General features: G+C 46.8%; 1 protein-coding gene across 1 annotated transcript in view; it reads left to right on the top strand.

Moving 5' to 3' along the window:
- Window positions 1–7559: 7559 nt before the first annotated feature.
- The window catches only part of celf5a (cugbp, Elav-like family member 5a), a gene marked incomplete at its 5' end in the record, with an annotated part of 173267 nt that continues 157969 nt past the window's right edge, over window positions 7560–22857 (top strand). The window contains one exon of the mRNA XM_079740585.1: window positions 7560–7917. Within this exon, the coding sequence (XP_079596711.1) occupies window positions 7560–7917 (358 nt within the window). The remainder of the gene's footprint in view (window positions 7918–22857) is intronic.

Genomic DNA, 22857 nt, shown 5'->3' with positions numbered 1-22857 from the left:
TAAACTTTGTTCTTCCTAAAAACATTTGGAATAACTTCCTTTGCATTTATCCTGAAATTATGTGAATAGTCAAGTAATGAGCGAGGTGCTTGATAATGAATCAACAGATCAGATGTTTATCTGATTTACCTACAATAATAAACTATACAGCTAGATTTCATATTGATGACTCAGTCCTATTGACCTCACCTTGTGATAACGCTGATTGACTTGGATGTCACAAGGTATCTCTTTCCCAACACACAGGCACCAACTTAGGCTGTTCTTATCAGCTGTTTCTTTTCTTTGCTTGTTATGGGTCTTGCACTAGAAGCGGTCCTTTTCTCTGTCTCTCTGTTTAACAAACCGATGAAGTGGCTTTCAGTCCGAGGGGAATCCTCTTCTGGTCGTTCCAAGGTCTAGACTGATAATGAGGGAGACTCCGGGGGGATCTGCCCTGACAAGCTTATACCATGGACCTATAAAGAAAGGCTTATACTCAGAGCTAAGTCAACGCCATCTTTAAAATCGCCCTCAAAGCAAACGAAGCCACCATTATACACTTAAACCTCATTCCAAACCGGCATAACATATTAAGTAGTTGCTGATTTGTGAACTTATTTGTATTTTTATTTTACATTTTTAGGCTAATTGTATTTAATAAATGTAGGAATAGGGGTCAGGACAGAAAACAGTCTTCAAATGGACAACGCCTCTCTATTCTAACTTAAAACAACCTAACTTTACCCCTGGTCACAAGCCGTTGAGGAGTGAGCGCTGTTTTGGAAAGTGTTCAGTTTCTGAAGCTTAATTGTTTCTTTATTGGCACGAATATGAAAGGCCTGGGAAATATAAATTGAACCCATTGTTCCATGCTGTTTAGATTGTCCATCCTTAAGACTGAGGAAACCTTGCTATTCATTCTCTATCTACCATCACCCTTTCAGCTTTCGTTGAAACATGAAAGTCTTAATTAATTTGCCCTTACTTTCGTTTTTGCAGATACGTTAAAGCAATTTCATTCTGTTTTTGTTTCTAAAATTCGATTATGAATACGGAAGTAGGCTATAGCTTTTTAAATAACTTTACTATCAAACGACATGGCTCCAAAACCAAAACCATATTTATTTTCCCCTTTCTCACATTTTGCAATGCACAAAATGTATGTGGGCATATTTGTCAAGAAAATAAAACGTCAGCCCAAGCCCATCGCCTTCTCTCGGAGGCAGTTGATCGCATGCCAATGCATACAGATTCAAGGTTATATAAACCGTCCGTTTCTTTCCCCTTGAAGTGTCAATTCGAGGGGAAAATATTTTGCATTCAGGGAATTTGCAAAGAAGGCCTAAATCAATAATAATGTGTTCATCAACCACATCACATCCAAATAAGCTTGCAGCTCGGCTCCCTCATTGACACATGCCACGGCCTTCTGTATGGCGATGACGAGCGCCAGCATCACTTAAACCTCGACACCCATCTGCGACACTTCATTCAGCCCCCGCTCACGTTGCACACCTCGCCTCAGAAAATTCCCACTTCTGGCCGTTTGAAAAGCCTGCGTGTGCTTGGCTTTTGGCGACAGTCAAGGAAACGCGCTGGTGTCTCTCCAGCCATTCCCTATTCCAACGAGTGTCATTAATTTAACTTCCAGAGCACAGTGGAGGTATAACAAGCATGCATAATGTATCTGAAGTGGAGTCGGTTCGAGTCTCTGGTCTGTGGGGCTGTCATGTCGCCGGACCTAGCGCTATTATTTCCCCATTTGAATGATACACTCTACCCTCGTTTCATTTTCCATAAATTTAAAAATGGGGTCAGACCGCGCCGTGTCAGAACGGGCCCGACCGTAGCTTCAAGAACGATAATGTAGATCTAAATGTCAATCATGGACCCTAAATGTCAGTATAAAATTAACTACTCGCCAGCTGTAAGCCTTCTAACGTGACGTGATAATTACGAAATGCTGCTAAATGGTTTTGCTCCCGTTGGGAATGCCACATCCTGTAAATACACCCAATCTTGCAGAGAATATCTCATAGATTAAAGTATGTCCATCATGGCACATTGTGGAGAGATAAGGTTATGGATAGGTTAATAGGCAGTATGCTGCTTGACAATAACACCACTACCCCAGCATATTGTCCTGATGCACACATATCTATTTATATCACGATCCCACTCAGCCACACACACGCACACCCCCACGCTCGCGCGCGCGCACACACACACACACACACACACACACACACACACACACACACACATACACACACACACACACACACACACACACACACACACAGCCAAGATAATGAGATCATGCACCCTCTTCTATGTGTTCACTTCGCATCTATACAAATAGAATATATACATTGCATATTTATATCTTGATGTACCGAATGCCACAGCAAATACATTAAAAAAATTTATATTATTATTTTCATTCAATGAAATGGTGGTGCTATATTATTTTGATTACTGCTCGGACATACTGTAGTTAGGGCAGGTTATGGAAGAAACCCAAGCAGAGAACAGAATACCGTTTCCACCTATAGGTTATAGTGTGCAGGTGCATCTTGCCGCCGAGTCAATATGTTTAGGAGAACGTCATGAAAGTAAAAGCACACACATTAACAAATTGTCATTTTTCCCTGGCTAAATGTATTCTGAAAATGTGACGGAATAAATAGTGTGTTTTAGTAATACAAGTGTGAGGTCGGTTGTCTCAATGTATTCCTTTTTTTCTTGAATGGAAGGAGAAAAAAGAAAAACCATACCTAACCTAGTAGGCATACACATCCTAGAGTGCAGTAGGGAGGTATTATGCAGCTGTGGGATTTAAAAATAAAGTAATTAATATCATACTAATGTATCAAGTGTTAAAGCCTTCCTTTGTTTAGAGGGTGTTAATGCTGATGTTTGGCAATTTGTTAAAATTAATGGTGGGACTTAGCTTCTCAAATGACTCATTAAAAGCTAAATGCTCCCATTTTTTAAGAAGCCAACAAATTTTATATTACCATGCTAATGAACGACTGTGTGCTGGTCTCTTTGGAGCCAACTTCTCAAGGAATTCTAACCAAGAAGGACGTCAATCAGCAGATGTTGCAGTGGCAAATCGCACTGTGGTGTTCGTCCACCGGCCAGAGAAACTCACCAAGGAGTGACCCAAGAAACTTTGAATGTCTGTTGGCAAGATACTTACCAACCAAAAAACAATGACCCACTCAAAGATTGGGTTGTTCCTCCCGAATGAACAAAATCATTGATCAAAGGTAAAAACATGATTTATTCTGCCTTCTTAAATTTCTTATTCACATGTTTCTAACCAATTCATGAGACAAAATCAATGACAATGAAGGCCCAACATCTTTGTTTGAATCCTATTCTATGTTAATAATGTTTATATACTTCATGTTTCCACGATGAGCGGATATTTGGACTCCGAGGCGTCTACCTACCCTGGCTGATCAATGGCTTCCCCCTGATCATCTGTTAACAGAGCTGAATGCCCAGGCGGTTAGGGGAGGGGGACATTCCCTTCTTCCTGACAGGGCAGAGAAGGTTTTGGTTTTAAAGTTGGGGTCTGAGGAAGGAACGGGCGCACATAGAACCACATCCCTGCTCTCTAGCTCTGATCACGTCTCATCATCCTATGAAGCCGTCCGTCCCTAAGTCTGTCTCCAGTGTGATATGCCTTCATCACATCACACCCTCATTCTCTCAAGCAACACCTCACAGTCGAGTGCACATGCATTTGGTGCCAGGGGACACCTTCCACTCTCTCTGCTTATAAACCCACTAAGGACAGCGATTTGGTAGTATCCCCCCCACCACACCACACACCCCAAATCTGTGAGAACCTCTCTTTCTACAGGGTCTAATTTAGATTTCGTTTTTTCCTTATTTTCCACCGTCTTCAAACACTTAAGTAGCTCTGTCAGGGATCTCTCCTGTCATTGATTAAACCCTTTATTGAATACAAAGGTCATACAGTTTAATTTGGCGGTATGGTGCCACTTTATTGTGGTGCTCTCTACTGTAGGTTTTAAGGCATGACTCAGACACAGAATACCAACAGCATAACCACATCTGACAAAAGGGAGCACTATACAATCCCCCATGAGTAACATCAGACCTCTCAACCCATTGTGGAGGATACACGCAATACAGAGCAGAACCAAAGCAAGATGGAGGCCGTGGTGGTGGTGGAGGTGGTGGTGGTGCTGGTTGGGGGGAAGCAGAGTAGCGTGTTTGAGATGGAAGGTCTTAAAGCGACTGCCTATAAGTGTACGTGCGTTTTAATGGAATGCGTTATGCGTTGTGTGATGAGTGTCCCGCCAGAACTATAGCTACACCCACGATGTTGATGTTTTTTTCTTTTAAAAGATCAATCTCAGAGGGCTTCACAGGACCCCATCCCAAAATAGTTTGAGGGCCTCCCATAACCCCACAACCTTCAAATAGTTAAGGACCAACTAACCATATGAGGAGGCAAGAGGGAACTAATATGGGGTATTTTTAGCAGAGGTGCTAGAATAGTCCAGTGGTGTTTAAAGAGAAAAATACAAATATTCCTCAGTGTTAGTTAGTGTCATTCTGTGTTGATCTTTCCTGAATGATGAATTTGTATCGTCTTCTCAGCCTCAACATATCAGACATGTAGCTGTAACAGTGATGTTGGGCAGGAGTAGGTCTCAATAAAACCAGACATCCACTCAATCTGTCTTAGGATCTACTTTCCCTTCACCCTTCTAACCTTTGCATCTATTTCACATTAGCTCTTGGCTGTGTCTGTGTGTTATGACATTGAGCCATATGAGTAATCCGATGAAGAGGGTGATTAAGAGGTGGTTATCAAGGTTATTAAGACATGGGGACAGTTATGACACAACACATTCCAAATGTAGGTGTGTCCGCGTGGAAACAGAAAACCCAAACCCATTAGAAACTAAGTGAAAGCCATTCACAGCAACGCACTGCATCATGGGATACGACTGTCTGGAAGCATGCTGTTTTGTAGACTCATTACCTTGAGTGAGAACATGGGGGGGAGGGCAGTTGTTAACGACCGTGAGGTTAATTAAAATGCAGGGGATCCCACGCGGTGAAGTGTAGAGGGGGGTCTTCAGGGCTTGTTGAAAAGACCCCAGGTCCAGAAGTCCGAAAAGAGCAGGTCGCAGACAGAAGGAAGCCCCGTCACGCTATTAAGCTGGCCTGCTGGGGCCCACTTAAGTTCATGTAAGGCACCACAAGGTCTACACGGGCCAGTGTGTCTGCAACTTGCAGTTGCGGCAGTACAACTAGCCTTCGATGAATGGCCATATATTCAAGAAGGAGCTTCAAGGTAAGCAGTTGTTAAGAGATGTCCCTTCACTTCCGCTCTGAACTCTGAACACTAGATGACTGAACGGCACCCGGTGGTCCAGCCCCCCCCACCATACCTATACAAATGTTGTTTCCACTTATAGTGTGGTCATTTCGTCCTGCTTCCCTGCCATTGGCTTCCATGGCAAATAGGCAATGTTCAATAAATATAATAAGGCTGGGGAAATAACTAAAAAAAAAAGGTGGGCAACGACTCCTCCTCATAGCCTACCACATTCTACCCACTTGAAGTTCATCTAAGACTTATTCTTGATCAGTGGGCCAGAGATGGAAATCGGATTCAGTCCACCGCTTCCACCAGTCAGCCAGACACGTCTACCGCGTTCGTTCAGCCGGAATCACTGCATCCTTAGCTATTCGCAATCAATTAGCAATCCGTACACTTCGTACAGCCGTATTGCCAGATTGGGCGGGAAATCTGGCCCAAACTGGCAACACCGCCGGAGGACAACACCCGCAGCGGCGTGCTTCGAAGGGGATGCGTTTTGGAGACGCCACCATGGGTAATCCCGACAAAGCTTTCTGTGACCTGCTGTTACAGCGAATTCAATTCGCATTTCCAACCCCATCCTGAAAAAAATGTTGACAATAACAAAAGCCTTGTTTCTGTGCAGCCGTCCCCCACTGCGTTATTGACCGGGGAACATCAATGCGCGCCCCCGCGGCGTGCGGCCGTCTCGCCACACTCATGCTGCTATCGAACTTCTCAGAAATAAATAGACCAGAACAAATTTGGTGTTTGTACTCGCGACAATATCTCTGCCGCGTTCGTAGTGGACACCCCCTTCGATAGCTCAGTTGGTAGAGCGGAGGACTGTAGTGGCTAATGCTGAAATCCTTAGGTCGCTGGTTCAAATCCGGCTCGAAGGACTTTTCCGCCCTTAAACGACCTGCACAGCCACAATGAGGTACTTCATGTAATTGGTAGTACAATGTGACTTTTGGTCTAATTAATTTAGATTTCACAATAATTACGGTTGAATTTGTTTATATTAATTTATGGAGGACAGCGTTGATGTAGGTGGGCGGGGCTAACCTCTGCCTCGAGCGGAAGCCAGCTGCGCGCATGTCCGCAACACACAGGCCGACCCTATCAAACATACTGCTATAACTTTGATGCTGCACTTTATAAAGTACACTTTATAAAGGTGGAAATACAAACCGTTTTTAATTATCCTTATCATTATAACACGCACATGTATGGGAAATGGAGGACCCGGACACAAAAACAATTAGTAAAATAATTAATCAGTCGATACTAATAGGCGTAGAGGATGGATGGCAAATCAAAGCTCGCTTGTTCTGTGTATAAAAAATGATTAATTCTGCAGATGCTCTCTCTGAAATCCGGTAGAGGGAGCAGTAGGCTTCTATATTTATCAATGCTCTTCCTGGCGACGCCACAGGCCTACAGAAGAGAAAAAGGAAGATGCTGTAAAAAGAGATCTGCACTGGACGTAGATTCAGTGGCATAGAGGACTAACTCCACCTTCCGACCTTCCTATATCAAAGACATATGTTGGAAGTTTGCTATATCTACAAAATAATAATCCTAGCTCTGCTTTAAAGCGTTAGTTTAAGGCGAAAGTAAACGCTGAAATTAAACATGTGTTTATCAGGCCTATAGGCCTACACAGAATGTATGTGCAATAAATAGGTGGTGTATTGATGGTAGGCCTACAGATTGTTTAGAGATCATAAAATATAATGCTTAAATAAACCCAACGTATCGTCGAATGGGCATCGTAATGATGGGCAAGGAATGACGTGCTGCCTGTCTGTTGACCTCTATGAGGTCTAAAATGAGATAGGCCTACTGTTTATGTTTGCGTTGTTCAAGTTCAATGTGAGTTCAAATGTAATGCAAATATTCCAATTAATCTACCCGCCAATTATATATATCACCGTTTTATACTATCCTGCAGTTAGGCAACTGCCATTTCAATGACTTGCTTTATCGGCTTTTTGTGTGCTGCAGTTTCTCCCAACGGCCTGTGGGTGTCGCTCTAGAGCGGCGCATATCGCCCCTTCACGTGTTCACGCTGCCTCCATCTACACCCTCTTCCTCGTACTGCGTGTTGTGTGTCGGATAGAAAGTCAGCCTGGTTTCCAGCTGAGTGCTTGCTCTCCCACAGTGTGTGTGCGTGTGTGTGTGTTGTCATTATTATCCACTCTGCTCCCAGCTCAGAATGGCCAGATTCACTCAGACTGAAACCAGAAGGCAGCAGCATCCACAGCAGCACCAGCCAGCTCACTCCAGCCTGGTTTTTGCCGGACCGGGGGCACCACCAACCCAACAACCACTCTTCCTAATCCCACATCAGCACCAGTACCCTCCGATCACATTTCCGAAACCCATGAACGGGTCAGAATCCATTTCAATTCATCCGGAAAACGGCAACATGAAAGACCAAGATGCCATTAAGCTGTTTATCGGGCAGATCCCGCGGAACTTGGAGGAGAAAGACCTGAAACCTCTGTTTGAACAGTTTGGGAAAATCCACGAACTGACAGTGCTGAAGGACCGCTACACCGGCATGCACAAAGGTAACGTGTAGCTCCTCACAACAGTAGGCCTGCAGCCCTGTCGCCTACTCACACGTCATTAGGCTTCTGCCTCCAAAAGTGTTGTAATGCTAAATCGATCTATGCACAAGTTGTGTTCCCATGTCACCGCTATGCTACTTTTATTCGAATTTATGGAGTGGTGGACTTCCAAAAACCTGTAACCGAAATAAATTGAATGCACATTTTGTGTATTGCATAATTACATAACGTGGTGTAGCCTCCTCACCGGTTGTGTAATTGCCATCGCGGTGCGTTCCCCGTGCCTGCACTCACTGCCTGATATTCCATGCAGCCTATTCCTGTTTTTTTTTTAATTTAGGAAATTCTCAGACCCGAATTTCACAGCCTGTTTCATTTTGGTTATCACCTACATTTCGCCTTAAAAACAGTGCTTCAAACTACGAGGGATCCCAAACTATATGTCCGCGTATCGCCCGTTAGGTTGTGGCCGTTCGCTGTGTTTATTATGGCGCTCCGATAAGTGGGGCAGAGGCGCTCCGAGAATGCATTTTTAAAGACCCTCTCCTCCGCCAGTCCCATCCTTTTGCGGGCCGAGAAGGGGCGGCATCATTAATTAATTCATATGCTTTCTTTAACATCACCCCCATGTGCAAAAGGGAACGAGCCGGTTGCGATTTTGAGGCGAGGAAATTCATCTCACGCCACGATATCTCCCAAATAGTAGAGCGAGAGAGAACTCTCTCAAGATGACGGACGTCGCCACAGCGCGAGCGATGATGGTGCTCCGTGCGTGGCGAAATGGCAGTGCTCGTGGGAAGGGGTTGTAGAGTGATGGACTCCCTCCCTCTATTCTGTTGTATTATATTATATTCGATTCTAACGTTATATTCGATTCCAGCGTTGATTCTTCAGATATGGACGACCTTTATGTTCTAAAAACAGAGCCCCCCTCTTCATATGTGTTGTAGGCCTGCACAATCCTTCATAGCCTCGTCTACAGCATCGACTACAACCACTGCTGCTATTGCTAGACTTATGCTCACTAATTAATTTCTCAAGTTTGGTGTTTACATCATCTGAGGGGTGCGTTGATGGGGACTGTGTGTATATTCCCAACATCCTATATCCTAAATTACAACTTAATTTCCATCCGATTATGACCTATAGGCCTACAATAAAGTAAGCCAAAGTAATAACGTCATTCTACATTAAAATGTAATCGTCCTAACCCATGGGCTGACACCATTTCCTAACCAATAGGTTGGAATGAGCCTGATCTAGTTAGAAAGTAAGTCATGGGCAATAGGATACTCCCACGCTGGCCAATCAAATCCAGGAGAGATCACATCCCTCCTATCCCCCTTCTCCCACCCTAATATCCAAATCTGTGATGTTATGGAAGCAGGATACTCCTTGCGTTCAGTTTCACGTGTAGTGCTGACAGTCATTGGTACAGCTTTAAGCACACTGAAAGAGAAGGTATTTTCTGAGGCTGAGCATCACATAAAGATTATCCTCCTCTTGTGGGTGAATTTGACATACAATTAGTTTTAGAATAGTTCTTATTTGAATTGCTGGAAATCCCTAGTACCATTAAAAGGAGTCATGACAATCATTTACCTCCACCATATACTGAATAGTACATAAAACATTATGGCCACATTATGAACATATAGCCTTGTCAGCTACTACTCTCGTTAGCTGCCGATGCTGCGATGAGACAGGGCTGCAGGCTATAAGTCAGTCCCTTGTTTACATTGGAGTGATATTTAGGAAGTACAAACCATCAGTCCACATCATGCTGATGCATTTTTTGACACGGCGTGTAATCAGAGTAGCACTTAGTTCGTGGACAGAAACGCGTTCCTCCCCAGTGTTGTGTCTATTTCCCAAAGGTTGTCACATGAATAGACAACAACCCACTAGTCGTTGCAAGAATGAAAACCAGCATTTGGCTTTTCGTGGCCAAATTTTCCAAACGGTGGCTCCAACATCAGGCAAGAACCAGCCAGAGAAACTGTAGGCACTGGTATGCAGTTGAGAATTAGGGAGGAAATTGCCTTTCAAAGTTTTGAGTAATTTCGCAAAAAGTGAACTTGTAGGATTAGGATTGCTGAGCTGTCTTTGAGTCTCTCTGCATGTTTTCCTACGAGGGGAGTGTGCAGTGCATAGTAATGGCTACTAAATCATCCAATGTGTACACTATGTGCACGCCTTCTTTTCAACACAGGGTACACTCAGTGGGAATAATAGTATCGTCATTAAATTGAGACAATTTCCAACGTTCTCGTTCTTATGCATTGAATGTGTTTCGTATTAAACATACGCATGTATCGAAGTATAAATTACTTTAGTACTGTCTGATCCAGTTCACTTTTCTATATATATATATATATATATACAAACTTTAACCTAATTTTGTTAACCAAGAAGGTTGTGGTTGGGTTGGCCAAGTGTTTTATTGTTGACAGGCTGTAACTTAAAATGAAACCCATTTATAAACTGATTGCCTAGCTTGAATACAAATTCTTTCATTAAAGTTATTTAGTACTTGCCCTTGCTTTGGGCTATTAGCCGAGTAAAATATGGAATTATTCATGCAACACGCATGAACTCGATTATATGAATTGAGAAATCCCCTATAGCTGCCCATCTTTGGGATCAGGCCATCAAACTGTATAGAAACACATTGAAAAGAGTACATGGAAAATAAAATAAAATATACATTTTATTAATGAACGGTAGTGATTATTGGCTATCGGTGTATATTGTTAATTTACAAAGTCAAGATTTCTCAGATAAACTTGCTTTGCTCGCTTGATATATGCTTGCTTAATGATGCAAAAAGGAACCCTTTGAATGCTTTTGATTGTTAATCCAGATTGTTTGAGTTTTCAAGAGAGCTTTGCTCAGTGCAGTAGCTTGATTAGCTTGTGTTATGACTTGAACTCCTATTGATGCACCTACAGTACAATAGACACATTTAAAAATGGCAATTTTTTACATTACATACATACTCTCTACTCAAGATATGAGAGAGAACAGCCATGAATTTTCCTCAGTATTTTCTTTTTTGTTTCTTTTTTTATATGCCCCTAAATAATCCCAGAAGTTTTCGAGTAATACAAATTATTTAAAAAAGTAAGTGTCTGGAGCAAGTTCACCACGTCCTCCTCAAATTCTATTTAATTTCCTTATCAGTTATTCAAAAATATGTTGGGTTTAGCCAAATGTAGTTTATTATAATTGGATTAGTACTTAATGAGTCCTGCCTACGCATATGCCTACAATTAATCAAGCAACCATTAGAAGTCAATCATTTTGAATGCTGCTATTTTGTCAATTATCTTAGTAAGAAAAAGACGCTGTGAGCCTTGGAACTTTGATGTTACCGTCACGTGGAATCATCGTCCCCAGAAATGGGCACAGATCTTCGACATAGTACATATGTGGCTTCGACGATGACATCCGAATAAGAACATACCTCAACAACGACAAATCCGCGATAAGTCCGATGTGTCCACAATCAGCCCACCTTCCCTTTAATGCGTCCATGCCTTGTTGCGTTTGGGTTTTTTTCATTTTGGTGTTTATCCCCTATTCTCTTTACTCTCATTTTTTTTCCTCTTGGTAATCCACGAGGGAAAACATGGAATTATTTTGTAAAGCGCGATAATAATGTGTGGCCATGATAACTTCACTCCTGAGGATTAGTAAGTGTGCATTGTCTGGAGCGGCCGTCTCCTGGGCCGAGGCTGCCCCTCCGCCCCCCTTCAACAGTGGCTGCCTCTACCAATTAAAAACTGCGGCCTAGTCCGCTTCTTCACATGATTAATTCTGCCCACGCTGTCGATGGTCTGCCAATTATTGTCGTCCCAAATTGGTATTAGTAGGTAAAGGATTTCCTTATGTTGAATTCATCAGCAGGCTTTGAAAACGGCTCCCGATATCACTAATGAGATTTCTGTTTTTTGCTTCTCTTACATAAAACTCGTGGACATGTTTTGGTGCATTCATGCACACGCTTTACAAAATGCAGGGCTGTGGTTTGACCCAACAAACAAAGCCTAAATTCTAGGGGGCTGAAGGCTTCTGATTGAGGGTGAAGCTGACCGCTTTGCTCTCAGACCTCCGATCTATAGCGGCCGGTGTGTCTCTCTGACCTGGTTGACCTGTACTTACACAGAGGTTCAATTTGGGAAATGGAGGGAATTGAGAGCTAGAGATGAGAGCGGGACGGAGCTAAAGGGAGAGAGAATTATGTTTTTGATCGTGATTCAGCACCCTGGGCAAAATGGGCAAGGCAGACTGGCAAGAGCAAGCTCCGATGTGAGACTCTGAATGGCTTGCCGAATCAGTGTTGGGCTATCATTGTGATAACGCATTTCTAAACAGACCTGCTGATATTGCTGTAGATCCCGGCCAAGCAGAAGCATATTAAATCACAGAATAATCGAATGAAATATTTATTCTGGCTTTTATTTTTTATTTTCCCTCCAGAGCCTCTCTGATGGATTAAGGCCCTCTGTGGGCTTTTCCGCACAATAAGCGCACGGCGTAGAAGGATGGCTCAAAACGTGCATTATCAGTCATGTGCCAGAAGTACCCGCTTCCTGAGAGGTTGCTGTTGACTAAAACTAATCCCGTATTCCTTTGTTTTCCAAGGCATCTCAATACATCCATTTTGGTACGATAATAGCCTGTGTGTCCGTTTGGAGTGCGCACTTAGGGAGAGAAACAAAGATCACACTGGATGCTGGAGGACAGGAACACCTCGGCGAGAACAGATGGAGGCAAATTCACTTACCCACAATAAAGCCAGCATTACACCGGCGCATGTATATGGCACCTATAGGCTCTGTGATGACATTCCAGACAGTCCCCCCCCGGATTGGCAGAGCTCTGTCGTTTTCCTGCTTTTAGTCTCGCAACAAAAAACGCCTTGTGAAGTTTTTACGCAATATACTTTTTTTTTTTTTACACGGTTGAATATCAAGATTAAACAGAGTCCATGCTTGTGAGAGCGGTCCATGCGCCTGCTGGTATGTCCAGTGATTTCATTAGTCTTGGTCCAGGGTAGCCTCGTCTGCCGTGCGGCTGGGAGCCACCGCTCCAGAGCTGGCTAATGCAATAACGGAGCGGCGTCGGCGTGGACACTCTTGGATGTCTGTAAATCTTATAATAAGCAACAGGACTTTCTGCTCATAAAAGATGCAGTAGCTCAGCCGGTGCTGACAGGTGCTGTGAGTCTCCGCGTGGGGATTAACAAGGCGCTCTCCCCTTCTCTTGTTTTATCGTATCTTTTATTTTTTATTTTATCTTTTTTTTCTGCGTCGGGGTCCCTCGGGGGGGAAGAGCCTAGTGCGGAGGAGGCGCGGCCCTTGCATCTGTCCACCCCCGCCACTACCACGATCACTACCACCGCCATCAACATCACCACCACTACCACGATCACTACCACCGCCATCAACATCACCACCACTACCACCATCACTACCACCATCAGTACCACCGCCATCAACATCACCACCACTACCACGATCACTACCACCGCCATCAACATCACCACCACTACCACGATCACTACCACCGCCATCAACATCACCACCACTACCACCACCACTACCACCGCCATCAACATCACCACCACTACCACCATCACTACCACCATCACTACCACCGCCATCAACATCACCACCACTACCACCATCACTACCACCATCACTACCACCGCCATCAACATCACCACCACTACCACCATCAATACCACCGCCATCAACATCACCACCACTACCACCATCACTACCACCATCACTACCACCGCCATCAACATCACCACCACTACCACCATCAATACAACCGCCATCAACATCACCACCACTACCACCATCACTACCACCATCACTACCACCGCCATCAACATCACCACCACTACCACCATCACTACCACCATCACTACCACCGCCATCAACATCACCACCACTACCACCATCACTACCACCATCACTACCACCGCCATCAACATCACCACCACTACCACCATCACTACCACCGCCATCAACATCACCACCACTACCACCACCACCACCAACACCATCACCATCACCAACTAACCCCCACACTCACCTGGCATCCCCCCTCCTAGCTGCCGCCCTCCTAGCTAGCCCCCGGGTCTGCTCTAAACCGCTCTAGACCGGTGTTCAAAGGCAGTTCTGGGTGTAGGTTGCCTGTGGCTCCAGATTATGAGTGTTTTTTTTTGTCATATCCTGAATATGTTTAGGGTTTCATTGGGTCAGATGAATCAATCTCTGGTTTCACAGCATCACTTCCGTGGGTGTGAATGTGCAGGTTTGACCGATTAAAGGTCTGTGTGATGGGCAGCGTGCCCACGCTTTGGTTTTTCTTGTATATTAAATTCATCCCACTCACCTCTCACCTTGCGTTGTTTATAGCTCTCTTGTACACTGCTGTTATATTTTAATTAAGAAAAAATATATTTTGGCTTGTGCTATTTTTGAATATGAGGGAAATCAAATTAAATCCCACTTTGAAATGGTCTTCCTCTCTTTAAAGAGCTGCGTATACTCGCCGAAAGAGGTTTCCGTTGTGTTTTGCTAGGTTTTATGTATCACCATGGAGTCTGCCGAGGCACACCACTTTCTGGTACATAGGCAAAGGTCAGTCGCTGTAATGCGCTGAGTCTAAATAGAGAAACAGCCTACCCTGTTTGTGCTTTAGCAGAGTGGCCCAGCCTATCAGAGATGGATGTACGGCTATAAAACCCAAAGAGAACAAACCTAATTGTATAAAGGAACAGAGTACACGGGAAGGTTACGTTACCGCGGCTTCACCGCTCAGGAGAAAGTAATGCCCTTTAATGTTGGGGAGGGAGAGAGCGAGAGAGAGGGGAAGAGATAGAGAGAGGTAAAATAAGAAATTATTAGCAAAAGGGGAGAGTAGGGATTTTTAAGACTATGTTTTTTTCCCAATCCCACTCAGTTTCCCAGCACAGTATATTTTAGTACAGCCTCACGACTGAGGCCCGTGCGTATTTGTTATTTGCCTTGTGTTGCTGCACTATAAATCTTTGCAATTGCAATCTTGGAAAAAAATGTCTTTGTGTGTGGGAATATGCATGTCAAGTATGTGTGTTTGTGTGTGTGCAGTGCACATGCCAATATGTGCGTCCACGCACGCATGTGAATGAGCAGCCCCGTGAATGCGCTGCACATCTGTGCCGTTGTTTTCTCCCTCTTTTTCTTCCCGTCATTCCGCCTCCAATCAGACTGTAATGTGTCTGCGACGCTGCTGTCAATCCCTCCCTGTCAACGCAAGACAATGAAGGGGGAGCCGAGAGTGGCGTGCTGGCACAGGTGTACCCCAGCAGGACCGCAAGGCCTCTGACAGACAGGCAGGACAGGCAGGACAGACAGACAGACAGACAGACAGACAGACAGGCAAGAAGACACACAGGGAAGGGAACAATGGAGGGATGGATGGATGGAGAGATGGATGAGTGGCAGTGGTGGAGGCGGCGGTGGTCGTGGCGGCACGGGGAAGATGAAGTGTTTGTCAAGAGACCGAGAAACAAATGGCGGCTTTTATCCCGCGGCGGCGGGGAGAGGGGAGTGATGGCTTGGTGGTAGCGGACACGCAGGAATTCCTCTGACAGGTTAAGAGCTGCCTGGGCACCTTGGGGTGCTGGAGGGGAAGGGGGGGGCGTGCTGGGCGGGGAGGTAGGGGGTGAAAAACAAAGCAATTTAACGTGCGTGGGGGGGGGGGGGGGGGGGGGCTGAGGCCAAGTTTGGCAGATTTAAAATGTAATCACCGGTGCTGATGCAACCAGAGAGCCCCGGTAGTAACCGCGGTAACGCCACATCCATGCTGCAGCGAGGAGGATAGTGTTACGACCGACTCATGCAAGGAATGCTTGCAGTGTGTGCGTTGAACAACATGTACCAAATGTACCAATAACCAACCGGTCATATTCTAGTAGTTACTCCAGTATTACTGCCGGGGAAAAAAATTAGATTCCACCTTTTGGCTCGCATGAAAAAAGAATGTAGTCGCATGGCGAAAATGCCGAGGATTCAAGGTTATTTATGCTAGTATTACTATTGACAGATACACAACAATCCAACATGATTTTATTCATGGCTTACACCGCAATGCGTATCACATATTTCCCCGCCTGAGTAAACAGCGTTGTTCTCCACAATACTTTGGGTACGTCATGTCCTAAATAACAGATGAATATTTAACCCTCCCGCTGCCGGATGCGAACAGACATGGGAGCGGAGGCTGTTTAGGGGGTCCGCAAAGGGGATGTGTGGAGAGACGCGTGCTGCTCAGCACTGTTATAAATAGACATTCCGTGGTATTTCCGAAAATAGGTTAAGCTGCCATCGTGGCGCTGCTGGCATGACATCACTGATTGCCTGCCAGACCCCCCCTCCCCAACCCTCCCATCTCAGAGACAGCTCTCACAGTGAGCATAAAGGAGGAGGAGGAGGAGGGATTCAGGGGTGTGCTGGCGGAGGAGGTGGTGATGCTGGGGAGGAGGGGAGGCGTTTCTTTCTCACCCTCCTCCTCCCCTCTGCCCCTTCCACCGTCCAGCACCTAGGAGGAGGAGAGGGGGAGGAGGAGGAGGGGGAGGAGGAGGAGGAGGAGGAGGAGGAGGAGAAGGAGGGGGAGGACGAGGGGGAGGTGGAGGAGGAGGAGGAGAGGAGGAGGAGGAGGAGGAGGGGGAGGACGAGGACGAGGAGGAGGAGGAGGAGGAGGAGGAGGAGAGGAGGAGGAGGAGAGGAGGGGGAGGACGAGGAGGAGGAGGAGAGGAAGGGGAGGGGGAGGAGGAGGAGTAGGACGAGGAGGAAGACGAGAGGGGGAGGAGGAGGAGGAGGAGGAGGGGGAGGAGGAGGAGGGGGAGGAGGAGTAGGACGAGGAGGAAGACGAGGGGAGGAGGAGGAGGAGGAGGGGGAGGAGGAGTAGGACGAGGAGGAAGACGAGAGGGGGAGGAGGAGAGGAGGGGGAGGACGAGGAGGAGGAGGAGAGGAGGGGGAGGAGGAGTAGGACGAGGAGGAAGACGAGAGGGGGAGGAGGAGGAGGAGGGGGAGGAGAGGAGGAGGGGGAGGGGGAGGAGGAGGTGGAAGAAGGGCTGGAGGGCTATGTCACTACTGGTCTGTCACACGATGCACAGAGACTTTGTCCCTGGACACATCGTATCCATAGGTTGAGTTGGAAGCAACTAGAAAAATGACAAAGATGTATTCAAGATGTGTGTCTACTGATACATAGAGTTTATTTGGATGGATATAATATATAACACATCTATCTATCTATCTATCTATCTATCTTTCAATCACTATCTCTCCATTCTCTCTTGCTCTCGCTGTCTATTCTCTATTTCTCTTTCTCTTCTCTTTCTTTCTCCCTCTCCCTATCTGTCTCTCGCTCTCTCTATCTCAATTCTCTCTCTCTCTCTCTCGCTCTCTCTCTCTCTCTCTCTCTCTCTCTCTCTCTCTCTCTCTCTCTCTCTCAGTATACAGTGATGCAATTAACCCTCTGGCTCCTGCTCGTTAGCACCAGCACCTGTGTTAATTATGACTCGCCGCGGCTCCATGACGACGCGATGTGATTGATGTGAATAATGCGTGTGGACAAGGACACCGCGCAGGACGACGTGTTGATCGGGATCTCCTCCTCCCCGCGGTCGGTTCTCCGCGGTCAGAGAACGGAGCCGCCAACCATTTTATACGTTTCCCGGACGGGTTTTCCTTCAAAGTCCATCATGAGATATGAGAGGTACGTTCCCGGCGTTCCGGGCCCGCGGTCATCCCTCATGAAGGAGCCCCGAGAATCAAGGACACCCCACGGTGGCGATGGGTGTTGTTTGTTTTGTTCCTCCATCCTCCTTCTTCCTCGTGTCCATTTTAATCACCCCACCCAGACATCCCCCCCCCCCCCCCCCTACCCGGACCCCACCCAGCCCCCCACCGGAGCACCCTCCCCGGGGCCCCCTACCAGAGCCCTTTGAAGCGCCATCTTGAAAGGCATCTTTCAATTTGTAAAATCAAAGTGTCCCAAAGACCAGATCTGCTCCTCAGTAGCCAGCCAGTAAAGCCAGCTGCCGATATTTCTGTACAATCATGGCTTTGCTGTGATCAGTTTATCTTTCTCGGGTTGCGGGTTTAAATGCCATCGAGTTTTTAGAGGCAGGGCAAATAGCTCTTGTAAACATCCCGTCCTATAATATGGCACATCGACGTATTAAGGTGTTGCATTAATGGGAATTGTTTATCTGTTCCACTGGGCCGGGTAAAACATGTTGACGGCGGGCGGTTTTAGCAAATGAATGTCAGGGAGGCAGTTTGCTGACCTTGACGAGGCTCCTCATAGAAAACTTTCCATTGATTTTAATGTAAATCAGGACACATGTCACGGGATGGTGTGTGTTAAGGAGATGAGAGAGAGAGAGAGCGAGAGAGAGAGAGAGAGAGAGAGAGAGAGAGAGAATTCAATGTAGGTACTTGGCAGTTTAACTCCCGTTTCCCCTCCCAGAAGTAACGCCGCGCAGGGGAGAGAGCATGCGATGCCCTACACATTATTTATTGTGCTCTGGAACCCCATCCATTAACTGTGTCAATTAGCCGGCTCATCTGGGATGCAGGCCACCAGTGGTATTTATAGAGCTGGCCCTGGCTTTAACGGGCGGAGCGGACGGAGGCTACCGGACAGCACACATAAGCCAGGGCTTAGTTTATAGGCTGCAATACAGTAGGGTTGCCAAGGTCCTGCTGCCTAAGTATTAGCCAGAGCCGCGTGTTTAACGAGCTCGGGGGCCGGACGCAGAGGCGGATTGGGCGGAAATCTGTCACCTTGGTCGCTGAAGTGAACCGCCGCCGTGTCGCGTCGGAAAACTTTAGGAAAGTTTTAAGAAGCGGCCACTGGGATTTATTAGGGATAAATATTCAACGTCGGCATTACGCTTGTCCGCCGCATGTCTACTGCCAAGGAGGTGTGTGTGTGTGTGTGCTGTCCATACGTCGGTGTCACATTCCCCCGCCCCCCCCTCCCCGAGAGAGCTAACCTCATAGCATCACAATGAGTGGTGAGTGTAAATGTGTCAATGTCTATTTCCTGGCTTTGACGCAATGGCTTTGTTGGCCTCGGTATTGATCCTGAAGCCTACACCCTCAGCCTTTCGCGCAGAATTTATAGTGTTTGTGACACGTTTTGTGTTTCTTCACTGCAGGGCACGGGTGTCACCGGCACACGCGAGTTTGTGTGTGTGTGTGTGTGTGTGTGTGTGTGTGTGTGTGTGTGTGTGTGTGTGTGTACATACGGTCATGCCACCTGCCACACGCTTACCAACACATGCATGCATGTAACATCCAGATGCATGTGATCCACGTGCACACACACTTATAGACACACGTGCACGTGCGTGTGTGTGTATGTATGTGCGTGCCCGTGTGCGTGTATTTGTGCACGTTCTCCTCTGGGGGAGAGCCCTCTATGGATCAGCTTGGGCGACTAGTCGGGTCTATGTGAGTGTGAATGCACGTGCGCGTATGCGTGCACGTGCTCCTCTGGGGGAGAGCTCTCTATAGATCTGCTGGGGGGGGGGAGGAGGGCTGACCGTGTCTATGTGAGTGAACAGCAACAAATCAATGGGTAAGGTCTCCTGCTCAGGGGTCATCTAGGATACCAGGGGAGGTCCAGGGACAACGTCTCCCCCCCCCCCCCCCCCCCCCCCCGTGATGGACGTCGCTTGGCCTCAGAGCTCTGCGATGCCCCGCCCCCCCCTCTTGTTTCCCGGCTTTATCTCAAGGTGATGGGGAGGGGAGGGGCCAACGGAGGCAAGGGAAGAACCAGGGTGTTGATAGGAGTTGGAGGTGCATGAAGGCGCGATGAGGGGATACCGTGATTGATGAAGAAAGAGTGAGCGAGTGAGTGAGAGAGAGGAGTGTGCGATGGGCCCTCGGGTCCCGGAGACGGGGAGTGGCTGGCTTTAAGGTGCCGGCTGCCTGACTTAATTAAAGTTTACAGGTCACGTCAGGCTGCTGCTGCCTATAATGCAGGCCTCATTATGAGCCGCTGACGCCCGGGGCGAGCGCGGCGCCTTGAGAAGCACCCGGGGTATAGGCGCCGTCTGAGACGCGTTAAAAGTAAAGTAGTGAAGAACCTGGGAGCCCCTCCCCTCTTCTGGAGAGGGTTGAGTGTCTGAGGGATCCAGGTATCTGTTTTTCTTTTTTCCAGCGGGGTAGGTGTCGGGGTTGGGTGAGGGGGGGGGGGGCGTGATTAAGCGATGCAAGAGGTGCTCTGAGACCGGCCTGATTACCCCCTCACGGTCAATCTGTTGCCACCGAGCCTGCTGTCTCCTCTGCCGACAATGACTCAGGTCATAATCACATTGTATCAGAGCCCATGATTGTATTTCTGCTCCCGACCCCGCTTGTCCCTCTCTCTCCCTGTCCCTCTCTCCCGTTCTCTCTCTCTCCCTCTCTCTTGCTCTCCCTCTCTTGCTCTTTTTATCCCCCTCTCTGTCTTTCTCTCGCTCCAACTCTCTCTCTCTCTCTCTCTCTCTCTCTCTCTCTCTCTCTCTCTCTCTCTCTCTCTCTCTCTCTCTCTCTCCGTAAGGCTACCCGAGCCACTGCCCCCCTCCCCCCCACACTCCTCCCCCATGCAGCAGTAAATGAAGTAAGCTAGTCTCTCTGTAGCGTTTTCCACGGGCTGTGAAGGCCGTGTGAGCTAGCAGCGGCGAGCTAGGCCGGTGTCAGAGAGGCATGCAGGCTCAGAACCGGCCGCCTGCTGATATAGTGCCGCTGCTCCCTTCAAACTCTGTGGCCAATGAAACGCTGCACTTGAGAGTGAAGTTCACACTTTCTTCATCATGTACAGAGCGGGGGAAGATTTGCACCCTCAGGTGGAGTTAAAAAGGGAGAGGCAGAGAGAAGAAGGAGAGAGAAAGATGGATAGGGTGTTGGTGAGAAGGTGTGCGGCATGGATTACTGTGTGGTTTCTCTTGTGTGTTCACCTTTTTCCTTTTTTAACACGTGGGAGAACCAGGGAGCAAAAGGGGAAAGGTAAAAAATAAACACAAAAACGGATTCAGCATGTTTGTAAAAAAAGATGGGCTGAATGTGTCCATCGATGTGCAGAGAGTGTGGGTTGTAATAGCTAGTGGAACTGGAACAAAGCAGTCACGCTGGAAACGCAGACCCCTGCCAAGACAGCACATCTCTCTAATACATGTGATACATCATCCGAGAGGGGACAGATCCCACACCACATCACTCGTCGTGCAGCGCGTCACCAAACAAAAAGCTCCACGGCCAGGAGGCCTTTCCTGGGGTTGAGCTGTGCCGAATCTGTCCATCGATCCGGAACTTCCAACCAGGAACATTTCTAAGGGCACGATGAGCGAGATGAGCTTCTTGCTTCTGTGGAATGACGCGTCTCCCAGGGAGATGGGATATTAGGGATGGATTTAATGTAGAAGGAGTACGGATATTATATTGCAGGGCAACCTTCTCAGGACTCGACCCCCTAAACATGTGTGCTGAAACTGGCGAGCGTCTGTTAAATTAAGCTAATTGTAAGTGTAGTAGGGGGCAGCAGTGAGGGATGTGTGTATTGATCCTTTGTGATTCTGAATTAGGACCAGCAGCAATATTTAGAGGTTGTCAACAATATTATTTATGTGGTTGGAACGTGATGCCTGCTGACTCCGACTCGGTGATGCAATAACCAAAAGGATTTGTGTTTTCAAATCAATCTGAATCTGACGGAGCCTGATGGGAAAATACGTAAGAATCAGCAGAAGCTGAAGTTATTAAGCGAAACAGCTCTCCCTAAAATGGAAAGAGCAGTGAGCTGGCGTCGCTCCGCCTTTTTAAAAAAGGCACGATTTTAACGAACGTGTCTTTCTCTCCGTAGTCCCGGAAGGAATTGATCATTGGGGTAAAAAAAGGCTTTTGCTCCAGAACACTGGGTCCACGCTGCATGAGCAGTCAGAGACGGGGGATCATAATTGTATGCACTTTTGAGTCTGGAATAGAGAACCCTTTGACGTCTGTTACTTTGGAAGCAGTTCTTGGAGGCAGTGCTTTGTGTGGAGAGACAAAAGAGCAAAAAGGGTTTCTTTAAAAGCTGTGTCCAGTGTTTCGCGTGTGATCATTTCCAAGAGCGATGCTGAGGTGTGTGTGTGTGTGTGTGTGTGTGTGTGTGTGTGTGTGGTGTGTGGTGCGTGGTGCTTTGGTATGTGTGCACGTTGCAGATGTGCGCGTGCATGGTGCTGATGTGCAAGTGCAGAGGGCTAATGTGCGCGTGCACGGTTCTAATGTGTGCCAGTGCAGAGAGGAGTTGCTTTGGTCGGTGTTGGTGTGGTCAGTGATTACAGCAGGTCTCTGGTGCATGCATTCAGGCCGAAATTGTCATAATAATAACACTATAACACAACAAACAGCATGCGAGCCGACTGCGCCCACAATCTTTTATTGCATTAATGTCAGTGCAAAAACAGATCTCAGGCCGCAATTTGGAGCCATCCCACCATCTTGGATTCCTAATACTTTTTCTTGTTTCTCTGTTCTGCACTATCAGATTTATAGGCTACTCTCTATTATCACGTCACTTGAGTTACTGTTTCTCTTAATGCTTCCTATCATCCCTACAGGCAATTCATGAGCTATAACTACAGTATTAACATGCTTTCTCTAGTCTCCTATAGCCGAACCCTATTTTGTTGTCAGTATTTTCTACAATATTTGTCATGTGACAATAAAATTATTGTTGTCATGGTAATGATGGGGGGTTGCTGTAGGGAAACCTATGGTGCATAAGTATTTTTAGATTGCAGATGTTTTTTTTAGAGATTAGATTGCAGTGGCTCTAGTATTCCAGAGCGGTGCTGTGACACTGCTGTGCGCATGTAGAGGAAACACTTGTGTATATACT

The sequence above is a fragment of the Pollachius pollachius genome (genome assembly GCF_949987615.1).
Source record: "Pollachius pollachius genome assembly, chromosome: 7".
NCBI classification, from domain to species: Eukaryota; Metazoa; Chordata; class Actinopteri; order Gadiformes; family Gadidae; genus Pollachius; species Pollachius pollachius.
This window is presented reverse-complemented; position numbering and strand designations above follow the sequence as displayed.